The sequence below is a fragment of the Hylobates moloch genome, unplaced genomic scaffold, assembly GCF_009828535.3.
Source record: "Hylobates moloch isolate HMO894 unplaced genomic scaffold, HMol_V3 SCAFFOLD_16, whole genome shotgun sequence".
NCBI lineage: Eukaryota > Metazoa > Chordata > Mammalia > Primates > Hylobatidae > Hylobates > Hylobates moloch.
In genome coordinates this window covers 31,142,657-31,167,377 of record NW_026652291.1, presented here as the reverse complement: position 1 = coordinate 31,167,377, position 24,721 = coordinate 31,142,657, and the positions used below count along the sequence as shown (strand labels likewise).

Here is a 24,721-nt window from a genome sequence, read left to right as displayed (position 1 = left end):
CCCTAAAACCTAAAGTATAATAATAAAATAAAATAAAATAAAAAAGACTAGAATAAAAAGAATGACAGAATTAGGCTTGCAATGAAGAAATACTCTGCATCTTAAGTGAAAAGCAAATTGAAGGGAGGTGAGGCTGATGGCCAGGAGGCTATGGAGCAGTCCAGATGAGGGCTTCCGTTTGTAAAGTGCCTGATCATACCAGATACTAAACTCATCACTTTTATGACAACAAATATTAATGAGCAGATGCTAGTTTCCAGACACTGTTCTGGGCAATGTAGACACAGTGGCTGATTAGCCTGACAGAGTCCCTGACATTGAGCAGCTTACACTCTAATAGGGGGAGTTAAATACATAAGACAATTTCAAGGATGGATAAATGCTAGAAACTGACCATCTCATTATGTTACTTGCCCACAATTATATGGAAAGTAAGAGAAAGAGCCAAGATTTGAGCCCAGAACTGAATCCTCAGTCCATGATCTAGCCCACATGGACTTCAGGATAGAACAACAACCTGGGCTCAGATGTGGTGGGAAGAAGGTGCAGACGAGCTGGGGAGATCAGGGTCTGGAGGATCCTAATGGCAGACTCTTCACAGTGTGCTGTTTAACCAGCTATTATTGGCTGTGGGTCAGCTAGCTGAGTAAGTTTATAATTTGCTATAAGTCTTAGAATTTTCTGTTAACTCATTTATTCACTCATTCACTTATTCGGCTCACATTTAATGAACAAGTAGAGATGGGCTTTCTCCATGTTGATCAGGCTGGTCTCAAACTCCTGACCTCAGGTTATCTGCCCGCCTCAGCCTCCCAGAGTGCTAGGATTACAGGCGTGAGCCACTGCGCCCAGCTATTTCATCTATTTTTAAGAATTAAGTTATTTTTTATTTTTTTTAAGACAGAGTTTTGCTCTTGTTGCCCAGGTTGGAGTGCAATGGCGCGATCTCAGCTCACCGCAACCTTCGCCTCCTGGCTTCAAGCGATTCTCCTGTCTCAGCCTCTAGAGTAGCTGGGATTACAGACATGCGCCACCAGGCTGGCTAATTTTGCATTTTTAGTAGAGATGGGGTTTCTCCATGTTGGTCAGGCTGGTCACGAACTCCCGACCTCAGGTGATCCGCCCACCTTGCCTCCCAAAGTGCTGGGATTACAGGCATGAGCCACCGCGCCCGGCCAAGATCTTTAAATTAAAACGTTATTGCTCACATATTTTCAGTTTTGTGTTATGAAATCTGTGTGCCCAAACAATCCAAAACATATAACTCATTTTCTGGGTGAGAAGCAACTATATTTCTGTCTCATGATGGGAAATAGAACCCAAAATTAAAGGCTTAAGCAATATGTTGATCACACAGTTTGATTAAGGAATTTCACTTTTTCCCATCTTTCTCCCTTGGTGTAAGTGGTATTTTCCTGAATATCTAGCTGGATTGCAATTCACTTGGGAAAAAATAAAATTCTATGCCAATTTTCATTATTAAGGTCCTCTAAATATTGACCTCTGGTAATTGGTAGGTTTTGGTAGATGGAATTTTACTTTTTTGACATGACATTAAATTGTACATTTAGCGCTGGGTCTGGGTGTTCTCTCTGGGGAGAGTGGAATTGATAGTTCTTTTTTCTGTCGGTCCCAGGTGGCCTGTCAGGAGAGCAGGTGTTGCTGGGATGGTGCATGCATTCAAGAGTCATAGTGCAAATCTCATCAAGGCATGTATCCCCAAACCACTCAGGCTGGTATCTCTCCTGGGGAAGAGGCCAACACTGGCCTCTGCTGCTTTTTCTTTTAGAAAGAGAAAGAAAAACTAATTATCAGCCTGCAGCAAATGTCATTCAACTCAAATCCATGAAGGATAAAAGCATAGGAGACAAATGTTCCTGGAGACAGGGTTGAGCTGTCACTTGTCTTTTTAATGGATTGTTTTTTGGCTATAGAATCACATGTTATTTTGTCTAATTGTGTATTTCATCTGAAGAAATACTGAATAGAATTGTACCATTTTTATAACCCCTCTGGGTTTGAACAGAATCCTAGCATCAAGGAAGATATAAGAGGTTATTTTCATTGCTCTTAAAACATTCAGGGGACGGGCGTCTATTGACTTACTCAATACTTGGCTAATGTTGGCCAGGCTGGTCTCAAACTCCTGACCTCAAGTGATCCACCCGCCTCAGCCTCCCAAAGTGTTGGGATTACAGGTGTGAGCCACCATGCCTGGCCTATGTCCAGAAATTCTTAACATGTAACCCAATTCACTCAGGTTTTAGATTAAGTATGTTTCCTTTTACTCTAAATGCTATTTGACAAGTGAAGTATTGTCCCTAATACTTCACCTATTTTTTCTTTTTTCAGTTTTTATATTTTTTATAGAGATGGGGGGCGGTCTCACTATGTTGCCTAGGCTGGAATTGAACTCTTGAACTCAAGCAGTCCTCCTGCCTCAGCCTCCTGAGTAACTAGGACCACAGGTGTAAGCCAGTAAGCTTGGCTTCCTTTCTTTTACTTACAGTTACTATATTCCATTTTATCTACCTTGACTACACCATGGGCAGTTGGGCAGTGATCCTTGTTACATTTCAGAGGGCAGAATTAGGAACAATGAGGAGAAGTTAGAGAGAGGTTGAATTTTTGTTTTGGGGTTTATTTGTTTTGCCACACTCTTGGAAGAACTTTCCAAATGTCCACAAATTAAATGGACCCTCAAAAAGTACTGAGTTTCCTATCAGTGGTAATGCTCAGGCAGAGCTCTGCAACTAACTCTAGAATGTTATGAGATACTGCTGGTTATTAGGTGGGAGTTTAGATCAGATATTCTTTTCAACTATAAGAATTAAGGATTCTATTATATTTGCTTTCAATGAAGATATACAAAATAAACAGCTAGTGTCCATCTTGAATTGCACCATTGTTTATAATATTTCTGTTTATTTTTAATCTTACAGTCTTCTCTAACAGTTATTACTTATTAATGGAGATAGCAATGCTATTAGTACTTGTCTTGAATTAGTAAGTGTTCTGATAGAAAAATTAACCAGCTTTGCTGGGTGCGGTGGCTCACGCCTGTAATCCCAGCACTTTGGGAGGCCGAGGCGGGTGGATCACAAGGTCAGGAGATCAAGACCATCCTGGCTAACACGGTGAAACCCCATCTCTACTAAAAATACAAAAAATTAGCCAGGCGTGGTGGTGGGTGCCTGTAGTCCCAGCTACTTGGGAGGCTGAGGCAGGAGAATGGCGTGAACCCAGGAGGCGGAGCTTGCAGTGAGCAGAGATTGTGCCACTGCACTCCAGCCTGGGTGACAGAGCGAGACTCCGTCTCAAAAAAAAAAAAAAAAAAAGAAAAATTAACCAGCTTTTCAAACAGCATTTAGAGTAAAAGGAAACATACTTAATCTAATACCTGAGTGAACTGGGTTACATGTTAAGAATTTCTGGACATAGGCCAGGCGTGGTGGCTCACACCTGTAATCCCAACACTTTGGGAGGCTGAAGCAGTCAGATCACTTGAGGTCAGGAGTTTGAGACGCCTGGCCATCATGGCAAAACCCCATCTCTACTAAAAATACAAAAATTAGCTGGGCATGGTGGCACATGCCCAGCTACTTGAGAGGCTGAGGCAGGAGAATTGCCTGAACCTGGGAGGCGGAGGTTGCAGTGTGCCGAGATTGTGCCACTGTACTCCAGCCTGGACAACAGAGTGTGAATCTTGTCTCAAAATAAAAAAGAATTTCTGGACAGAAAGGAATGTTAAAATTTGGAAACTGTCTGTTTTATGGGCCTTGAAAATGAAACACATTTTCATATCTGGGATGACTCATTGACTTGAGCCTTACCTTAGTGACTGTTTTTAAAATGTCTTCTTTTCACACATTCCCAGTCCACATTTCTTTTTCTATTGTTTCAAGAGAAGTTCCCTTTTACTAGTAATACCTAGACTATCTTGAGTAAACCTTCTTCTTTAATATCAAAATCCTTTGTGTCTCTTTTCTCCTCCCTTTTTCCCAATTCCAAGAAGTATCCTTTCTCTTAAGAGTTACCTTCCTTTTCCATGTATTCTGGTTGCTGTTTTCTGGTGACTTGTAAGGGACCTTCAGCCTTATTTCCATGTTTTTTCCTCTCTCTCCAGCATCATAAGTCTATTCCTCTTCCAACATCATTTTCTCTCCAACATTTCCAGTGGAAGGGATCTCATTTCCATTGCCAGACAATTAGAATCATCCCAATAGAATTCTCCCATCTCTCTACTTCTCTTAATTTATAGCCACAGTTGTTATTTATGATGTTAGTTGCAATACAGAAAGAAAGCAAATTTCTCTCACACATAAATAGTTCAATGTATTTGAAGAGATCTATCATAGTACCCACTTTTAAAACTTGTTCATGTTGCTAATCGTTTGTTTCTGTTTTTTCAAAATTAGAGCTTATATTATGTCTCAGACACTATTAGAGTCTAGAATCTCAAAGACAAAACGTCTGTGAGATACTTATCCAGTGAGCGACAGGCATGTAATCAGATAACTGTATTTCAGTGTAAAAGAAGTTTGTATGAGGTTCATGGCTGACATGATGGAAGGAATAAGCAGCTCTGCCTGAGTGGGGGTTTCAGGAAAAGCTTCACAAAAGAGACACTTGAAGCTGGGTCTTGAAGAGCACATAAAAATCTGCCAGATGGACATCAGCAGTACTGGAATATGAAAGAGAGGAGGAGTGACGGGCCTGTTTAAGTAATTAGAATAACGTGGACAGGAACAGAAGTGTGAAGTCACATGGTGCATTTGAAGACCTGCTAGTTGTTCCTGTGTAGCAGGAGCATATGGAAGAAAAGCAAGAGATGAAGTTGTTCATTAGATATGAGCTCCATGAGAGCCAGGACCTCACCTGGCCCATTCATTATTGTGTCCACATTGCCTAGAGCATAACAGATGCTTAGTAAATATCCAGTGAATAAATAAATAAAGAGGTAGGTAAGGGCCAGATCTAGAAGTGATTTTTATCTAAATTCCACAAAGACTGACTTTTTTTGCTCTTTTAGGACTTGTATATCTTCTGTAGGTTCTTAAACATAATTATTAATGGGCTTTTTTCCCCTTTTTGTGTGTTTTTGGGGTAAATATGAACTATTAAATTATTTGATTACCTGCCAGAACTCATAGTGCCACATTTTGCCAAATTACCAACCTCAAAAAAAAAAATGGAAATAATTTTTATTGAGGTGAACTCTATAATACCATGTTTAACTTTATAGAAGTTGCCTTGGAGTTTAAATGTTCCATTTTCTCCCTGATTAAAAAAGGAAGAGACAGAAAAGTTAGAGGTTTTTATTTTTTTAGTTTGATGTTTCATATTAGACTATAGTGTGATATAGTTTCTATAACCAGTAGAAACTATAAAGATAGATATAAACTGTCCAAAATTAAGTACTGAGAGAAAAATATTAAAAGCAAAATTAATAGAACCTCAGTGGGACAATATCAAGCAGTTTAACATACATGTAACTAGAGTTCCAGAAGGAAAGGAGTTAGGTACAGGCCAGAAAAAAAAATATTTAAAGACATAAATGATCCCAGGCATGGTGGTTCACACCTGTAATCCACACTTAGAGAGACTGTGGCTGGTATATTGCTTGAGCCCAGGAATTTGAGACAAGCCTGGGCAACATAGTGAGACTCTGTCAGTACCAAAAAAAAAAAATTAGCTTGGTGTACTCTATATCTTTAACATGTTTCTGAAAAATTCTGCCATTAAATGAAAGGTACTGGCCAGGCATAGTGGCTCATGCCTATAATCCTAACACTTTGAGAGGCTGAGGTGGGTGGATCACTTGAGCCCAGGAGACCAGCCTGGGCAACATAGTAAGACCCCATCTGTAAAAAAAAAAATTAGCCAGGTGTAGTGGCACACACCTATAGACCCAGCTACTTGGGAGACTGAGGCAGGAGGATTGCTTTGAAGGTCAAGGCTGCAGTGAGCTACAATTGTGACACTACACTCCAGCCTAGGTGACAGAGTGAGAGCCTGTCTAAAAAAAAAGAAAAAACCCAAACAAAAGTCTATTGTATTTTTTACACCAGAAACAATTAGAAAATAATGTTTCAGAAAGATGATTTTCCCAATCGTGGTAAGAATATTAAGTACATTAAGTTTTAATCTACAAAAAATTTTAGTGGAAAAAAAATTGTAAATTTTATTGACAGGCATTAAAGAAAACCTAAATAAATGTTATGAACTAGAAGGAAAACAAAAGCCATTATACTAGAAATTTAGTAAAAGAATGTTGTCTAAAAAGTAATGAACAGTTATATGAGCAAAGTCAGAACTTACATAGACCTAGAAATAGGTAAATGAATTTAGATCCAGTATTATTTTATGTCTCTCTTCATTTTAATATTTTAATTCTTTTTTTTGTTTGTTTGTTTTTTTGAGACAGAGTCTTGCTCTGTCACCCAGGCTGGAGAGCAATAGTGCGATCTCGGCTCACTGCAACCTCCGCCTCCCAGGTTCAAGCAGTTCTCCTGCCTCAGCCTCCCAAGTAGCTGGGATTACAGGCATGCACCACCAAACCTGGCTAATTTTTTGTATTTTTAGTAGATATGGGATTTTGCCATATTGGCCAGGCTGATCTCTAACTGACCTCAGATGATCCGCCTACCTCGGCCTCCCAAAGTGCTGGGATTACAGGCATGAGCCACCTCGCTCGGCCCATTTTAATTCTTAAAGCAAACTTAAGTCATATTTCTTGGGAAATTTGTGTCTGTAATGTTTGAAACATTGAGTGCTGTTTCTTCACTATTGTAAGGCTTTGTCCATTTCCCTAGCTTTTCTGTGCTCCTACATTCTCTGTTATAGCACTGTCATATTATATTATAATGGTATATGTATCTGTAGTCTGTGAACTCCTTTACATCAGGGACCATGGGGAGATAACTGTAGCAAAGCCGTTAAGAACACAGGACCTGGAGTTAAGGCCACCTGGATCCAGTGCTGCTTCTGCCATTTACTGGCAGTGTAATCTTGAACAAGTTGTATAACTTCTCGCTCTCAGTTCCTTCATTTGTAAAATGAGAATAATAAATTATATCTACTTATGGGGGGTTGTGAGAATTTTAAGTAATAATACATGTTAAGTGGATATAATCATTAAGAAATGTTAATAATTATGGTTCTTAGCTGTTCCATAGCACAAATTCTTCACTGCGTGTGCTCTAAGTTTGATCAATGTATAATAAACAGATTAACATTACAGTGGTGTCAGGTGCAACTTAGGACTGAGCAGGCTATGTGATGTGATGTGTGGAGCAGGTACAACTTGTTTTCAATAAGAGGTAAGAAGTATAACATCAAGACAGCACCAAAGAAAGATGGCCTTTACTGGAACCAGTGAGCACTTTGACTCATTAATATAATACGAATGTAGTTAGATCAGAAAATGTTCTACTCAAATAGCCACACAGGACTGAATGGCAATCACGTAACTAGTGTGGTGATTATGGAGGTTCTTATGGGCCCTTTGAGAAATTATGCCATGAGAATAAGTGTGCTAACTTGTTTAGTGAGTTTCTGAATATTTTAATCTCTTCAAATTGTGAATGCAAAAAAGTTTAGAACTCCTAATCCTGTATAAAATTGTATCCAATAAATACGTATTGAATGAACCAATTAAAAAAAGAAACTATTAATATTATTTCTCAGTATCTTTCAAGTGTAGCACAATACTGACATAGAACCTATAATTAAACGGTTTTTGTATAAAAAGCATTCTGTTGTTCATGATCTGAATTTGGATTGCTGATTTGGTTATTACATTTAGCCAATTATTTACATGTAGTAAGGATTACTTAGTGTTTTTTTGTGTGTTTTGTTTTGTTTTGTTTTTTGAGACAGAGCTTCGCTGTGGTTGCCCAGGCTGGAGTGCAATGGCGTGATCTCAGCTCGCCACAACCTCTGCCTCCCGGGTTCAAGCGATTCTCCTGCCTCAGCCCCCTGAATAGCTGGGATTACAGGCATGCACCACCACGCCCGGCTAATTTTGTATTTTTAGTACAGACAGGGTTTCTCCATGTTGGTCAGGCTCATCTTGAACTCCCAACCTCAGGTGATCCGCCTGCCTTGGCCTCCCAAAGTGCTGGGAGTACAGGCATGAGCCATCACGCCCGGCCTGGATTACTTAGTTTTTATAGCAACATTAATCTTTCATTTTGTGGATTTTGATATGTTTAAATATACAGCTTTGTTAAATGTTTTTGTATTTAATGCATTTGCATTCATCTAATCTACTTATTTTAAATCTAATTGTATCCTGACTTCCTGGCATGAGTGGTTAAACAAAAGGAATATTTTTCAAATAATTATTCATAGTATCTAAATAACCTAAGTACTGTACTTTTAAGTCAAAATATAGTATTTTTGTTATTAAAAACAGTGCAGCATAAATACAAATTCTGATGTTATTTGAATTTAAACAGAATTGAATTTATGAAGTATTTTTTTCTTTAATTATATGGCAGTAATGTCCCAATGCTCAAATTTTTTATCCAGACCATTGATTAATTAGATTTTCTGCCAGTTCTCTTGCAAGAACAAAGCCAGAAGGACAGGGCAAGCTTCCTTTGTGCTTCAGGATAGAGGTAAGAGGTGCCTTAGTCTTCAGTGAAGAAACCCAGGTTCTGTTGCCATAGATCTCCTCTTTGTGAATGAAGTCTTTCTATCAGGGGTTTGACTTGAACCTGAAGGTCTTTTTATACCTCTGCATTTAATTTTTGCTCAGCTTTAGACATCGCCCACTTTTAAAAGGAGCTTTATTGAGATATTTTCCACATACGATAAAATTCACCCACTTGAAGTGTACAAGTCAGTGGGTTTTTAATACAGTCGTATGTTGCTTAACTCTGGGGATATGTTCTCAGAAATTCAACATTAGGTGATTTCATTGTGTGAACATCATAGTGTATTCTTACACAAACCTAGATAGTATAGCCTACTACACACCTAGGCTATATGGTATAGCCTATTACTCATAGGCCACAAACCTGTACAGTATGTTACTGTACTGAATACTAGAGGCAATTGGAACACAACAGTAAGTACTGGTGCATCTAAACATGGAAAAGGTAGAGTAAAGATACAGTATAGCTGGGCATGGTGACTGGCACCTATAGCCCCAGCTACTCAGGAGGCTATGGGGTGGGAGGATTGGTTGAGCCCAGGAGTTCTGGCCTGTAGTGCGCTATGCCAACCAGGTATCTGCACTAAGTTCAGCATCAATATGGTGACCTTATGGGAGCAGGGGCTACCAGTTTGCCTAAGGAAGGGTGAACCAGCCCAGGTTGGAAACTGAAGGTCAGAACTCGTGTTCTTATCACTAGCGGGATCATGCCTGTGAATAGCTGCTGCACTCCAGCTTGGGCAACAAAGTGAGACCCCTTCTCTTAAAAAAACAAAAACTAAAACAGTATAATACATTTGAAAAAGAAAATGGTACACCTGGCCTGGCCAACATGTCAAGGTCCCATCTCTGCAAACTAATTAAAAAATTAGCCAGGTATAGTGGTGCATGTTTGTGGACCTAGCTACTCAGGAGGCTGAGGCAGGAGGATCACTTAAGCCCTCAGTTAAGGGAGGTCGAAGCTGCAGTGAGCTGTGATCACATCAGTGCACTCTAACCTGGGTGACAGAGTGAAACCTTGACTCAAAGAAAATAATAATAATAATAATAATAATAATAATAATAATAATAATATTGTACACCTGGGCCAGGCACGGTGGCTCACGCTTGTAATCCCAGCACTTTGGGAGGCCGAGGCGGGCAGATCACGAGGTCAGGAGATCGAGACCACGGTGAAACCCCGTCTCTACTAAAAATACAAAAAATTAGCCGGGCATGGTGGCGGGCGCCTGTAGTCCCAGCTACTCGGAGAGGCTGAGGCAGGAGAATGACGTGAACCCGGGAGGCGGAGCTTGCAGTGAGCCGAGATTGCGCCACTGCACTCCAGCCTGGGCGACAGAGCGAGACTCCATCTCAAAAAAAAAAAAAAATAATAATAATAATAATATTGTACACCTGTATAGGGTACTTACCGTGAGTGGAACTTATAGGACTGGAAGTTGCTCTGGGTGAGTCAGTGAGTGAGTGGTGAGTGAATATGAAAGCCTAGGACATTACACTACTGCAAACTTTATAAACACTGTACACTTAGGCTACACTAAATGTATTAAAATATGTTTCTTTGATAATAAATTAACCTTAGCTTACTGTAACTTTTTTACTTTATAAACTTCCAATTTTTTTTTTAACTTTTCAACTCTTTTGTAATAGCACTTAAAACACAAGGCTGGGGCGTGGTGGCTCATGTTTACAATCTCAGCACTTTGGGAGGCCAAGGTGGGAGGATCAGTTGAGCTGAGGAGTTCAGGGTTGCAGTGAGCCATGATCAGGCCACCATACTCCTGTCTGGGCTATGTAGCGAGGCCCCAGGATCACTTGAAGCCAGGAGTTCAAGACCAGCCTGGGCAATATAGCAAGACCCTGTCTCTAAAAAAAAAAAAAAAACACAGAAATTAGCTGAGCATGTACTGTGTGCCTGAGGTCTCAGCTATTCAGGAGGCTGAGGTAGGAGGATCGCTTGAGCCCAGGAGTGTGAGGCCGCAGTTAGCTATAATCACACCACTGCACTCCAGCCTGGGTGGCAGAGCAAGATCCCATCTCTTAAAACACACACACACACACACACACACACACACACACACCCATTATACAGCTATACCAAAATCTTCTCCTTCTTTATATCCTTTTTCTATAAGATTTTTCTATTTTTAAAATTGTTTAGGCCAGGTGCAGTGGCTCACACCTGTAATCCCAGCACTTTGGGAGGACAAAGTGAGAGGATCACTTAAGGTCAAGAGTTCAAGACCAGCTCTGGCAACATAGCAAGACATCATCTACAAAAAAAATTTTTAAAAAGAAAAAAAGCTGGTCCAGGCATGGTGGCCAGCTACTCAGTGGGCTAAGGTGGGAGGACTCTTTGAGCCTGGGAGGTTGAGGCTGCAGTGAGCCGTGATCACACCAGTGCCCTCCAGCCTGGGCAATAGCGAGACCCTGTCAAAAAAAAAAAAAAAGATTCTAGTACATGCTTATGCTTATACAGAATCTAATTAACCAGATTTCCCCCCATCTATTGTGTTTTGCCACATTATGTATAATTTATTTTAAGATCCTAAATTATGGTCTGTATTATCATTGAAATAGTATTCTTTCATTTAATACACATTCACTATATGTTAACCGTAAGCAGGTTAAGCTGTAGAGTTTCAGTGATACAGACTATTATACTCAATATAATTTTCTGGCTGAGGATCCTTTTGTGTTCTAATTATTTTAAACTAGTAGTTCATGAATTTTGTGAATAAGATTATTCAGAAACATCAATATCAAATATTCTGAAAAACACAGAACGTTTACTAGCGGTTATTTCAAATCACAGGGAAAATAACCACTACCATATGACTTCGTAAGTAGACACATCAAGTTCTTACCTGATTGTGATGTGGTTTTAAAACAAATTCATAAGCAAATGAAGACAGAAATTGTTGTACCTTTGTACTGCTACATGATTTTGGAGGAAAAAGTTTTTTTAAATTAAGGCTGACTAGATGGCTACTGTATATTTTGCTTTTTATTTATTTGTTTATTTATTTTTTTGAGACAGGGTCTCACTCTGTCACCCAGGTTGGAGTGCCGTGGCGCAGTCTTGGCTCACTGCAACTTCTGCCTCTCAGGCTCAAGCAGTCCTCCCACCCCAGCCTTCTGAGTTGCTGGGACCACAGGTGCATGCCACCATGCCCAGCTAATTTTTTGTATTTTTTGTGGAGGGGGTTTTGCTGTGTTGCCCAGGCTGTTCTGAAACTCCTGAGCTCTAGCGGTCTGCCCACCTAGGCCTCCCAAAGTGCTGGGATTACAGGTGTGAGCTACTGTGCCTGACCTTTTGTGCATTTTTTCCAAGTTCATTAGGGAAATTATCTTTAAAAGCATTTTCACATTGATAAATTTATTGTTCAGTCAGGTTGAGAAAATGAACCATATTTATTGAAACCACAATGCAAACAATTAAAAATCAAATTATCAGTTAAATTATCAGCTAAGTAATGTAGATGCTGATTTGTCCAAATCAGCTAAGTAATGTGGATGCTGATTTATCCAAATTGGCATCTATGAAGTAAAAGAATGATCACAGTAAAATTGGATTAGCAAGGTCATCATTTATATACACAGTTGTTGATAGTGTGAGGGCAAAGTATTAATAGTAGAAATTTAGTTAGACTAGTGGAAGTTTAACTTAAGCTATTCATTTTTGTGACTTGTTAGCTATCAAACTGGCCTGGACCTTAAAGTTAGTCTTGCGACCTATCTCAAAAGCTTCTTTTGAGAAGATTCAGTAAGTAACCAAGGACTCTTTCTCTCCACTTGCCAGCAAATTTTGTAAAAGCAACATGTTGAGCCGGGGAGTTTCCCTCATAGCTGTTTTATGGGCAAAGTGAAAATTGTGTTCTTAGATTCATCAGTATGATTTCTTAAATATTTAAGAGAGAGAAAGGTTGGAAGGTAGTAGCTCCTTATTATTAGGCTTAACTTGAGTTTGATTTGGTAGATTTTAAAAAATATGTAATCTGTGTTTGATTCTTGGTTGTATGTAATTTGTTCCTCATCCAAAGAATTTAATGATGGAAATAAACATTCATGACATGAAAAGTTACCCTTCTCTCTCTCTCTCTCTCTTTTTTTTTTTTTAGATGGAGTCTCAGGCTGGAGTGCAGCCCAGGCTGGAGTGCAGTGGCGTGATCTCAGCTCACTGCAAGCTTCACCTCCCGGGTTCACGCTATTCTCCTGCCTCAGCCTCCCGAGTAGCTGGCACTACAGGTGCCCGCCACCACGCCCGGCTAATTTTTTTTGTATTTTTAGTAGAGCCGGGGATTCACCATGTTAACCAGGATGGTCTTGATCTCCTGACCTCGTGATCTGCCTGCCTCGGCCTCCCAAAGTGCTGGGATTACAGGCATGAGCCACTGCGCCCAGCCGAAAAGTTACCCCCTTCTAAAGCTTTTTCTGTCCATCTATTTCTAGGCCAATTAATCATCCCCGTCTCCGCTCCCTGGCCTACTCTTCCCTGAGTACTCATTCATGTTGCTTCTAACTTATGAATGATATTATGATATGTAGTGATAATGAGGAAAAAGCTATATTTCCAGGGAAGCATTAGGTGAGGTTTTCTTTTTATTATGGAAAATTTTTAAGCTAACTAAAGTACAGAGAATGTTACAATGAACCCCATGTACCCATCCCCAGCTTCAAAAATGATAAACTTTCTGCTATTCTTGTTTTATCTGTATCTCCTTTATCACACTTTTTGATGTTTATGTTGTTTACGATATTTTAAGGCAAATCCTAGATGTCATACCATTTCATTCATAAATACTTTCGTACATATCTCTAACCAGAAGATCCCGCCTTTTTTGAAACACTACCATTATTAACATATCAAACAGAATAAAATAATAATTATTTAATAACATCTAATAGTCCGTGTCCAGTTCGGCTCAAAATTGTTTTTTACAATAGGTTTGTTTGAATCAGGATCCAAACAAGGTCTGTACATTGCATTTAGTTGACACGAATCTTAAGTCTCTTTTAATTTCTCTATAACTGCACCCCCTAGTTCCTCTGGGTTTTTTTCCCCATTAATTAATGAAGAAGATGGATTGTTTGTCTGATAGGATTCCCCACATTTTCTCACTCTGTCACCCAGGATGGAGTGCACAGGTGTGATCTTCGCTCACGGTAGCCTTGACATCCTGGGCTCAGCCTCCCAAGTAGCTGGGACTACAGGCACATGCCACCACGCCTGGTTAATTTTTGTATTTTTTGTGGAGGTAGGATTTCTCCATGTTGCCTGGGCTGGGCTCAAGCGATCCACCCACCTCAGCTTCCCAAGTTGGTGGGATTACAGGCGTGAGCCACCACACCCAGCCCCCACATTTTAAGTTTGGATAATTTTATCCTAGTGATATCATTTAACATGTTCTTCTTTCCCGCCAAATTTCCTGTAAGCTGATACAGCTAGATAACGGATTGGGTTTGGATTCAGTCTTTTTGGCAAGAATGCTTCATAATGGTACTGTGTGCTTCCTGTTCCTTCACATCAAGACTGACATGACATCTGTCTGTTCCAGTTTGAGTGAAGATCAGTGGCTTTGGGTGGTATCAGTCATATTATTTTAAAAATAATAACAGTAATGATAACATTTATTATTCTATTAAATCAGCAACTGTTTGGCTTCCCTGAAATACAGTTCAAAGAGGAATGGCAGAAAAAATGTTAAATTTTTCCTCTTTTCATTTGTCAATTTTCAGAATGAGTTGAAGTGACTGAGGACTTTTTTAAAAATATCATAGATGTTTGTATTTGTTGTATTTAGATCTATTACAATCATTATTCTTTTTTCTTCAAAATGGTCCCATCTTTAGTGGGTGCCCCTTCAAGTTGGCTCCTGTCTTTTGACATGACCCTAGTAGGTTTTTTCTTTTTTATTTATTTTTTCTTCTTTTTTAAAATTTTTTTCTTATTTTTTGTTAGACTGAAACATGGAAGACCCTAGTAATCTTTGATAACCTTCTTGCTTTCAGGCATGTCAGGATATCCCTGGTTCACTTACTTCTCCAGACTTGGAATCTTATCCATTTCTCCAAGGAACACTGGTTTCTTTTAGTAGAAATCTAGACACTAATAGTATTCATTGTTAAGAGACTGTCATTGTCTCTAGGCCTGTTCTATGAACAGGGTAGGTAAATATGGTTTTTGTGAAAAGACAAAAAGGAATTGTATTCTTACCAATAATGCAGCCAGTTCAAATTTAAAATATTTGGGGGTTGGGGGTTTTTATGTAATATATTTGATTTTATAATGATAGCTTTTTTTTTTTTTTTTTTGAGATGGAGTCTTGCTCTGTCGCCCAGGCTGGAGTGCAGTGGCTTAATCTTGGCTCACTGCAAGCTCCGCTTCCTGGATTCATGCCATTCTCCTGCCTCAGCCTCCCGAGTAGCTGGGACTACAGGCGCCACCACCACATCCAGCTAATTTTTTGTATTTTTAGTAGAGACGGGGTTTCACCATGTTAGCCAGGATGGTCTCGATCTCCTGACCTCGTGATCTGCCTGCCTTGGCCTCCCAAAGTGCTGGGATTACAGGCGTGAGCCACCGTGCCCAGCCAATGATTTCTTTTTTAATGCTGAAAATCTTGGTTCCTAATAACTAACATAATTATTTTATTTAACCTACAATAAAAGTTACTTCAAAATAACTAACTACATATAACAACAAGACCCCTGGATGCAGCTTAAGGTTTCTTTCTATTTCATTTATTTATTTATTTTTGAGACAGGGTCTCACTCTATTGCTCAGGCTGGAGTATAGTGACACGATCATCCCCCTCCCTATTGATGGACATTTGAGTTGTTTCTCATCTTCAGTTATTACAAATAGTACCGAACTGAATAGGCATGTGAGTAACTCTAAAGTGGAATTTCTGGGTTAAAGGATAAAATGCATATGTAATTTTACTTAAACAAAAATATTTGATGTTCGGTGTTTAATTAAGAACTGAGGCCGGGCACAGTGGCTCATGCTTGTAATCACAGCACTTTGGGAAGCCGAGGTGGCTGGATCACTTGAGATCAGGAGTTCGAGACCATCCTGGCCAACATGATGAAACCCCGTCTCTACGAAAAAACACAAAAAATTAGCCAGGCATGGTGGCTCACACCTGTAATCCCAGCTACTTGGGAAGGCTGAGGCAGGAGAATCGCTTGAACCCAGGAGGCAGAGGTTGCAGTGAGCCAAGATGGTTCCACTGCACTCCAGCCTGGGTGACAGAGCGAGACGCTGTCTCAAAAAAAAAAAAAAAAAACTGAAAAGGAAATAGAGTTCCTCTTTCCTCATATATGAATATATTATTTCAACAGATTGTTGATCACTTACCATATGCTTGGTATTGTTCTAATTGCTGGGGATACAGCAAGAGGTTCTGCAGAACTTCATGGACCATGAAAGTAAATAAACAGTTAATTTCAAGGCCAGGCATGGTTGCTCACACCTTTAATCCCAGCGCATTGGGAGGCTGAGGCAGGCAGATCACTTGAGCCCAGGAGTTCAAGGCTGCAGTGAGCCAAGCTCGTGCCACTACTCTCCAGGCTGGGCAACAGAGCCAGACCCTGTCTCAGGGGGAACAAAAAGTTAATTTCAGATTTTGTTAAGTGCTATAAAGGAAATAAATAGGTTGATATTCAAGAAAGCACCTGAAGGCCGGGCATGGTGGCTCACACCTATAATCTAGCACTTTGGGAGGTCGAGATAGGCGGATCACAAGGTCAGGAGATTTTTGGCCAGGCATGGTGATTCATGCCTGTAATCCCAGTACTTTGGGAGGTCAAGGCTGTTGGATCACTTGAGGCCAGGAGTTCAAGACCAGCCTGGCCAACATGGTGAAACCCCATCTCTACTGAAAATACAAATATTAGCCAGGCGTAATGGCGCATGCCTTTAGTCTGAGCTACTCAGAAGTCTGAGACACAAGAATCACTTGAATGGGAGGTAGAGGTTGCAGTGAGCCAAGATTGCACCACTGTACTCCAGCCTGAGTGACGGGGTGAGACTCCATCTCAAAAAAGAAAAAAAAGTAAAAAAAGAAGAAAGAATTTCATGCATTATTTAATCTCATAAGAGTCTGCAAAGTCTATTTTATAATTCCCATTTTACAGAAAAAACCAATGTTCAGAAAAGTAAATTACTTGTTTGTGGTCTTAAAGTTTGGAAATGGGGGCTGGGGTTTGAATATGTCTAATTCCAAAGCCAGATAAGATAAAAACCTTTTTCAGTGTATTGCATTGCCTCTCTTAACCAAAAAGAAAGCAAAAAATAATGAGTTAGCAGAGTAAATGGTTTTGATTCTCATTTTAACCTGACAGAAATACATATTTTTTTTTCTTTTAAAGTACTACTCTTGTTTATCACTGGATTATTACACATTCAAAATATATATGCTTATTTTATTTTGGCGATATTTGTTGTATAAGAAAATAGAGGAATATGCCTTTTTGTCCAAGCTAAATAAAACAATTTCAGTATCCATTTTTATTGTTTTTTATTTAATGATGGTTCTACTTTTAAAATACCACAGCAAAAATATCTTACAGGTATTTCTAGCCTTTTCAAATTATGTGCCTCCTAAGTGTCCTATTTATTTATTTCACAAATATTTGTTAACATCTGTGTGCAAGTTACTTTACAAGTGTCGGTTGAAGGCCGGGTGCGGTGGCTCACGCTTGTAATCCCAGCACTGTGGGAGGCCGAGGCAGGCGGATCACGAGGTCAGGAAATCGAGACCATGGTGAAACCCCGTCTCTACTAAAAATACAAAAAAATTAGCCGGGCGTGGTGGCGGGCGCCTGTAGTCCCAGCTACTTGGAGAGGCTGAGGCAGGAGAATGGCGTGAACCCAGGAGGCGGAGCTTGCAGTGAGCCGAGATTGCGTCACTGCACTCCAGCCTGGGCGACAGAGCGAGACTGTGTCTCAAAAAAAAAAAAAAAACAAAAAAAAAAAAAACAAGTGTCGGTTGAATTAACTTTCGTAAATGTAATAGCAAAAACATTGTACGGGGTTCTGTAAATAGCCAGTTAATCTTAGGGGAAATTTTTTTCTTGTGCCGGCACTTATTGAGCACTTAACTGTATTATCTTTAAGGCTCACAATAACTCAGTAAGGTAGATACCAATCCCCACTTAACAGAGGAAGGAACTGAGGCACAGAGAGCCTACGTAATTCATCTGAGATCACTAATACGTGATGGATTTACACCTAGGGTAGATTTAAATCCCTTACGATCATGGGTTTTCTGTCAGAAGTATTAAAAGTTTCTATTAAACAACAAAATAGTTTATAGGGAAATATTATATTTGTCCTCACTAGTGTTTTAAATTAAATCCATAATGTTGTCCAATGAACCATACACAAAAATTCATAGAGATTTTTTGTATGTGCCTTAAACTAGAACTAGCTGCAGTTAAAACCCAGATTGTAATTTTACAAACAAGGCCACCTCTAACAATATTAAAATAAAATGATATTATTCCCTGGCTTAAAGAAAAATTCTCCAATAACCATGGGAATGCTTGTGGTATGAAGGCAGCATCTTAAATCTCGATGCAAGTCATACACAAAGTGTTATTGCGATGAAAAAATAGTGGCATGAATAATACCTGCTCACAGCCCAAGACACTTGATGTATCTTGGGCCTCAGTGTTTGTTGGATTTTACAATTTCATGAGGAAGATTTGTATTTTTTTTAAAAGTACTGTATTTCTGTGTGTTCCACTTGATGTCAAATCTGTATTCTTAGGTTGTAGGGTTCCATTAAAAAAAATAAATAATCTCAGCCTCTCCTCCCTCCACCTCCCTTTCCCCCCACACTCATTTTGTATAATATGGTAATGATATCACCGTAGCAGTAATTATGGGTCATCTTCATTTCTTTCATCTCTGCCTGTTCTGATGGCTTCATTCCTTTGACGGAAAAGATTTGGCTCTGGGTGCTATGATTATTTTGTTAAGCGTTATTCGAATAGACAGGAGTGGGAGAAATTAATCAATCCAAATGCAATTAGCATCATGTTTAACCCAGTGATGGACGTCTCAAGGTGAAACAGCCAGGGGAGTTTCAGACATTATTATTCAATCCAGTCGTTCTTATCTAAATTATAATCAAGAGAGGTTTTTATTGGCTTCTCAGTGTGAAGATGTAACCCTTTCCCTGCCCTGGGGGTCAAGAAGACTAGGCCTTCATCATCCCTAGATGTTAGCTGTTGCCAGCTGCCAGCCCCTTGAAGTCAGATAGACAGGGCAGGAAAGTTGTCTGAATATGCAGGTCATTTGAAATTATCTATACTGTGATCCTGGTCTGATTTTCCTGAGAGTGGAACCTAGCCTATGAATAAGCTACTCTGTCTAACTTGGGGCAAAATATTTTGTGTTCTGATCAAGTCACTTTGACTAGTTCTTCTGTCTTAACCTTACATGATAGATTATTATTGCTGTTCTTACTTTATGGATGAGAATATTAAGTCTGTGAAGCTACTAGCCTTTGGTCATAAGTGTTTCACCAGGATGTATTACTATGTAAAGGCCCTGAAGCATGAATGTTCTGCACAAATTTATGAGTATTTAATAAAAGTTCTAGCCCCCAGAGTATTAATTCATTGCTCTGATCTCATTGCCTTTCATTCAGTTGAGTTCTACCCTTGAAAAGGAAACCAAGTAAAACTATGAAATAGACCTGTCAGGTCCTCTGAAAAGGAAACAAAATACAGCTAAGAAGTTGTTAGCTCTCATTTCTCGAACACAGATCTTTGGGGGTTTTTTGCTGTTGTTTTGGTTTGTTTCTAGTAGGAAGAAGGATGATAAGAGTACATATTTGAAATCTAGTCTTGTTTTGCTCTTAAAAGAGGGCAGGGCAAGGAGAGTTGATGGAGAAACAGTCTTTCACTTGAATGCAACATTTTTCAAATGCCTGACAATTAAAATTCTTCTACTTCTGCCTTCAATCATCAGGCATCATGGCTGACACTTCCCATATTTTGTGTTCCTGCTTGATGTTTTATATTCTGAAAATAAATCTGTTGGCTGGATATTTCTGTCCTTTTTTTCTGTTATGAAAAGCCATTAAAATTATTTTCCATATTGGAACTGTCCAAATTTGTTTACCTGCACATTGAGTCCTGGCTTTTCTTTTTCATATTACTTCTTGGATAAAACACTCTCTGCAAATAGGCATTACTATGAATTGAAGAAAAAAAGTGTGATATAAAATTATCTTTCTCAGGCCGGACATGGTGGCTCATGCCTGTAATCCCAGCACTTTGGGAGACTGAGGCAAGAGGATTGCTTGAGGCCAGGAGTTCAAGACCAGTTCGACATAGCAAGACCCCTTATCTACAAAAAAATTAAAAAGTAAAATAAATAATATAATTTTCTTTCTCAGAAGTAACTGGAGGGAACAGTGTTCTTGGCCACTGCACCCTTTTGGAAGAGTCCTGATAAAGAGCCAAGATACCCAACAGAAAGATAATCTAGAAAGTGTGCTCCCAGAAAGATTTTTTTGAGAATACTGAGGACAAAAATTTTGATAGTCTGTGTTAGTTTGATCCAGACTGTTATTTTCTCAGGTATATAGTATTTTAGTCTCCTTTTTGAAATGTTTTATTATGTCTAAATAACTTTTTTTTTTTTTTTTTTTTTTTTGAGACAGAGTCTTACCCTGTCACCCAGGCTGGAGTACAGTGGCGCGATCTCGGCTCACTGCAACCTCCGCCTCCCAGATTCAAGCAATCCTCCCCCTTCAGCCTCCCAAGTAGCTGGGATTACAAGCATGTGCCACCATGCCTGGCTAATTTTTGTGTTTTTACTAGATACGGGGTTCCACCAGGCTGCCCAGGCTGGTCTCAAACTCCTGACCTCATGTGATCTGGCTGTCTCGACCTCCCAAAGTGCTGGGATTATAGATGTGAGCCACCATGCCCGGCCACCTAAAGGACTTTAGGCAAAAGCCTCAAGGCTGCTGACCTTCAAATGCTACTTTTATATATTTTAGAGAGAAGTAAGATTTACACCAAAGACTGTTGCTAGTGTATACTTCTCCATAAGAGTTGATGGAGAACAATCAGTGGACCTTATTACAGTTGCACCACCTGCTGAGGGCCACCAAGTGTCCTAATGGGATGAAGCTCCAAAAGACCCCTCCTCATCCAGTGACACTGTGTGCTCTTCACAGCTCCTTCTGCTCTTGACAGTGACTCCAGCACCAGCTGCTCTCATATCAGAGGCATTAAAAAGTGCTTAGTCCTTGACTTATTGATCACTTAGTGATACTTTTCCTGTGAAGATCTGACACTGAGCTGGAGTGTGGTGAAGAGTCTCAGTCTGGCAGACTGCCCTGGAACTGCTCTGCTGTACACCAGCTCTGCGCCAGAGCCACAGGGAAACGTTGCACATTCCTGCGAGACAGAAATCAGCATTATAAATCACATTGCTCTCTTTTTGTTCTCTGCCAATCCACCAGAATACCTGTTAACAACAGCTAGCTCCATCTCAAAGGCAGCATTGCCTTTGAGAATAGTCTCTTTCTGTGGGAAAGCATGTCTTTGACTTTATTTGAATCTTCCTAATATCTAGTACATAGTGTGTGCTCCATGTGACGCCTTCACTCTTCACCACCCCCTCCATGCTGCTTTTCTGCATGGCACACACTGATAACTGATCAGTAGGTCCCTTTTGTCATAGCTGTTAGAATACATTCAAGATAGAATGCATTCAAGAGTTCAGGGACCAAAAAAGTAATTTTTAAAGAAGAGTCAAAACTATAACAAATGGCATCATTTCTATAAAAACATCTTTTATGAGGCCAATTAAATAAACAGCCTTTAGCACATTGATTTAAACTAAACTGGGATTTTTTTCTTTCTTTTTTTTTTTTTTATTTTTCTTTTTTTTTTTTGAGACGGAGTCTTGCTCTGTCGTCCAGGCTGGAGCGCAGTGGCACAATCTCGACTCACTGCAAGCTCCGCCTCCTGGGTTCATGCTATTCTCCTGCTTCAGCCTCCCGAGTAGCTGGGAGTACAGGCGCCCACCACCACGCCTGGCTAATTTTTTTGTATTTTTAGTAGAGATGGGGTTTCACCGTGTTAGCCAGGATGGTCACAATCTCCTGACCTCGTGATCTGCCCGCTTCGGCCTTCCAAAGTGCTAGGATTACAGGTGTGAGCCACCGCACCCGGCCACTAAACTGGGATTTTATGTGTTCCTTTTGGCTAGAAGTATCTACTGGTATAGTTAAAGAAGGTAGCTGCGTCCACCTAGTACCCGACATTACTCCAGCCAGGCTTAATACGCCACAGTATGCATTCATTCACATAGATGCAAGTCATTCGTGTTACCATTTGTCTTGCATTGGAAGATCTTTTTAAAAATAAATAGGTCTTCTTTTGCCACTCCTGGTGCTGTGTATGTGCTTACTTGGTGTAGATCTGGTACCTCCTGTAAAGCAGCAGCTAAGGAGACTCCAGGGCTCACCTTGACTGACAAGAAGGCCAAGGAAGGAAGCAAGACTGAGAACAGTGGTGGTTTTTTGTTTTTGTTTTTGTTTTTTTGTTTTTTGAGACAGAGTCTCACTCTGTTGACCAGGCTGGATTACAGTCACATGATCTCGGCTCACTGCAACCTCTGCCTCCTGGGTTCAAGCGATTCTCCTGCCTCAGCCTCCAGAGTAGCTGGGACTACAGGCGCACACCACCACGCTCAGCTAATTTTTGTATTTTTAGTAGAGATGAGGGTTCACCATGTTGGCCAGGCTGTCTCGAACTCCTGACCCCTCAGGTAATCCGCCTGCCTTGGCCTCCCAAAGTGCTGGGATTACTGGCATGAGCCACCATGCCCAGCCAACAGTGGTCATATTAATTTGAAGGTGGAGGGGTAGGATAGTTCAGTGGTGCAGTCTAAGATTAAGAGGCATACACCACTTGGTAGACTAATGAAAGCTCATTGTGAACAACAGTTTATCAATGAGGCAGATCAGATTCCAATTTGATGGACAGCCGATTAATGAGACAGACACACCTGCACAGTTGGAAACGAGGATACAATTGATATGTTCCAGCAGCAGACAGGAGGTGTCTACTACAAAGGGAACCTGGTCTTTACTGCAGAACTCCATTCCCACAGACCAGGAATACATTCTCAGAAAACTACAACTCCATTGAATTCCATCCTGACTACAACAGTGTAGATTTATTCCTTTATTGTGCATAAAATGACTGGCATTTGTGCACAAGCATATTGCCTTTTTATTTTTTAAACTAAATGGCCAGTGGTATGTTTTGATCGACATCAGATGGAGATAAGATGGGGATAAATACTGATTCTGTGGCAATGCCCCCTTTCTCCATTAGTGGCATGCTCATTCACCTCTTATCTCTATACTTCATTAAGTTATTTTGCCTCATCATTTAATAAAAATCAATAACAAAAAATCCTTCCATGCTTGAAGCTAGTAGTTCAAGATCCTGTCTCTACAAAAAAAAAAAAAGCCAGGTGTTGCACGCCTATAGTCACAACTACTTAGGAGGCTGAGGCAGGAGGATCACTTGAGTCCAGGAGGTTGAGGCTGCAGTGAGCTATGGCTACACCACTGCACTCCAGCCTGGGTGACAGGGCGAGACCTTGTCTCTTATTAAAAAAAAAAAAAAAATCCTTCCATACCTTGTTAAATTGGAGAATTTTGGTGTTTCTCACTTGTCATTCTAAAACCAACCAGTTTTTAAACTCTTGTACATAGCTGTTACATGTAGGGCAATATGTCTTTAAGTCGGGATAAGTTACTCTAAAAGAAATGAATCTTAGATAGTTTTCCCACCAGGCATCCTATTGCTTAAATAAACTTCCTGTTTGAAATGAAACAAATAGTTGTACAGTAGCTAGCATTTATTGAATGCCTATGTGACTTTGTATTAATCCTACCTTGAATGGATGAGGAAAGGAGCTCAGAAAAATAACTTGGTAATTTGCCTGTGTGGCCCAGGGTCAATGTAAGAGCCGAAGTCCTGCTCTTTTCACAATATTACGTTGTCTCCTTTGTTTCCTGGCCACTCATATTAGAATCTCCTAAAAGCAACCTGTTATTGCTCTTCTGAATGTGAGAAAACCAGTGGAAAGTAATTTGTCCCCACTTCACAAACATTTTTAATTATATTGAGGCATAGAAATATTTAAAGTAGTTCGCGTTGGAATTGAAAAACTGAACTATGAGTTTCTTCCACTTCATTAAAAAGTTACTTAAACCTTACATTGTTCTCTACATAAAAGCTGAGCAGAATTTTATCAGGCAATTGCCTCAGAGTTAAAATCTGGACAATCTTTCTGTAATAAAACCCATATGTCATTGGTGAAAGGTGCAGAGCCCTGGCAGAGAGGGCTGGTCTCGAGAGAGATTCTGCACCCAATCTCGTTAACCAGGGTGCAGGTAATCCCTCATCCCCTCACCAGTGAGAAATCAGTCTGTACCACTGAATCTTTTTCAACCAGCCACCAGAAAAATTTACTGCAGAGAAGGCAGTTTGGGGATAGTCATCGTGGAAAGTGAGCCAGAAGCAAGGCTAAATGTAGGATGGAGGAATTGGAGAGTCTAAAGAAGAGATTATATTAAACCACACACCACTTTCAGAGCAGGCACAGTGGAGTCCTCCTTTCAGCCCTGACCTCTTCAAGTGTACCCAGGTGTTTACAGCTGCCATGAACTGGATAGCCCTGGAGAAACTACAAAAGTGGTGGGGGATAACAGAAACAGTGGAAACCTGGAAGTTGATTGTAGTCTATCCATTTGCTGTCTCTCAGTGTGTAGTAGCCAGTCCCCTCTCCACACTCTCTGCAGCATTTCACGTGTTAACCCTATGGTGACAGTTTCAATTGTGGCTTTCTCAATTTGTGATATATGTACGATGTAATAGGGCCTGTAAATCATGACTTGACATAGGGGTCATGCTTCTCTCCTGCACGGCATACACCAGTGGCTGATGACCAGTGGGCCCCTCTTGGCATACTTATTAGAATGGAAGTGGTGTTGCCTTCCTATG

The 24,721-nt window shown here is 40.1% G+C and overlaps 1 protein-coding gene and 1 pseudogene across 2 annotated transcripts in view; both read left to right on the top strand.

Annotated features, from left to right (window-relative positions):
* Positions 1-24,721, top strand: part of LIN52 (lin-52 DREAM MuvB core complex component) — a 121,304-nt gene that overhangs the window by 90,362 nt on the left and 6,221 nt on the right. The window contains exon 6 of one of the 2 annotated variants that reach the window (XM_058429339.1): positions 12,784-14,163. The exons of the other annotated variant lie outside the window; for it this stretch is intronic. Within the exon in view, the coding sequence (XP_058285322.1) occupies positions 12,784-12,977 (194 nt within the window). The 3' untranslated portion in view covers positions 12,978-14,163. Of the gene's footprint in view, positions 1-12,783; positions 14,164-24,721 lie in introns of those variants that run through there. 2 annotated transcript variants of the gene reach the window in all.
* On the top strand, positions 13,216-22,878 carry LOC131381571 (small ubiquitin-related modifier 2-like; annotated as a pseudogene).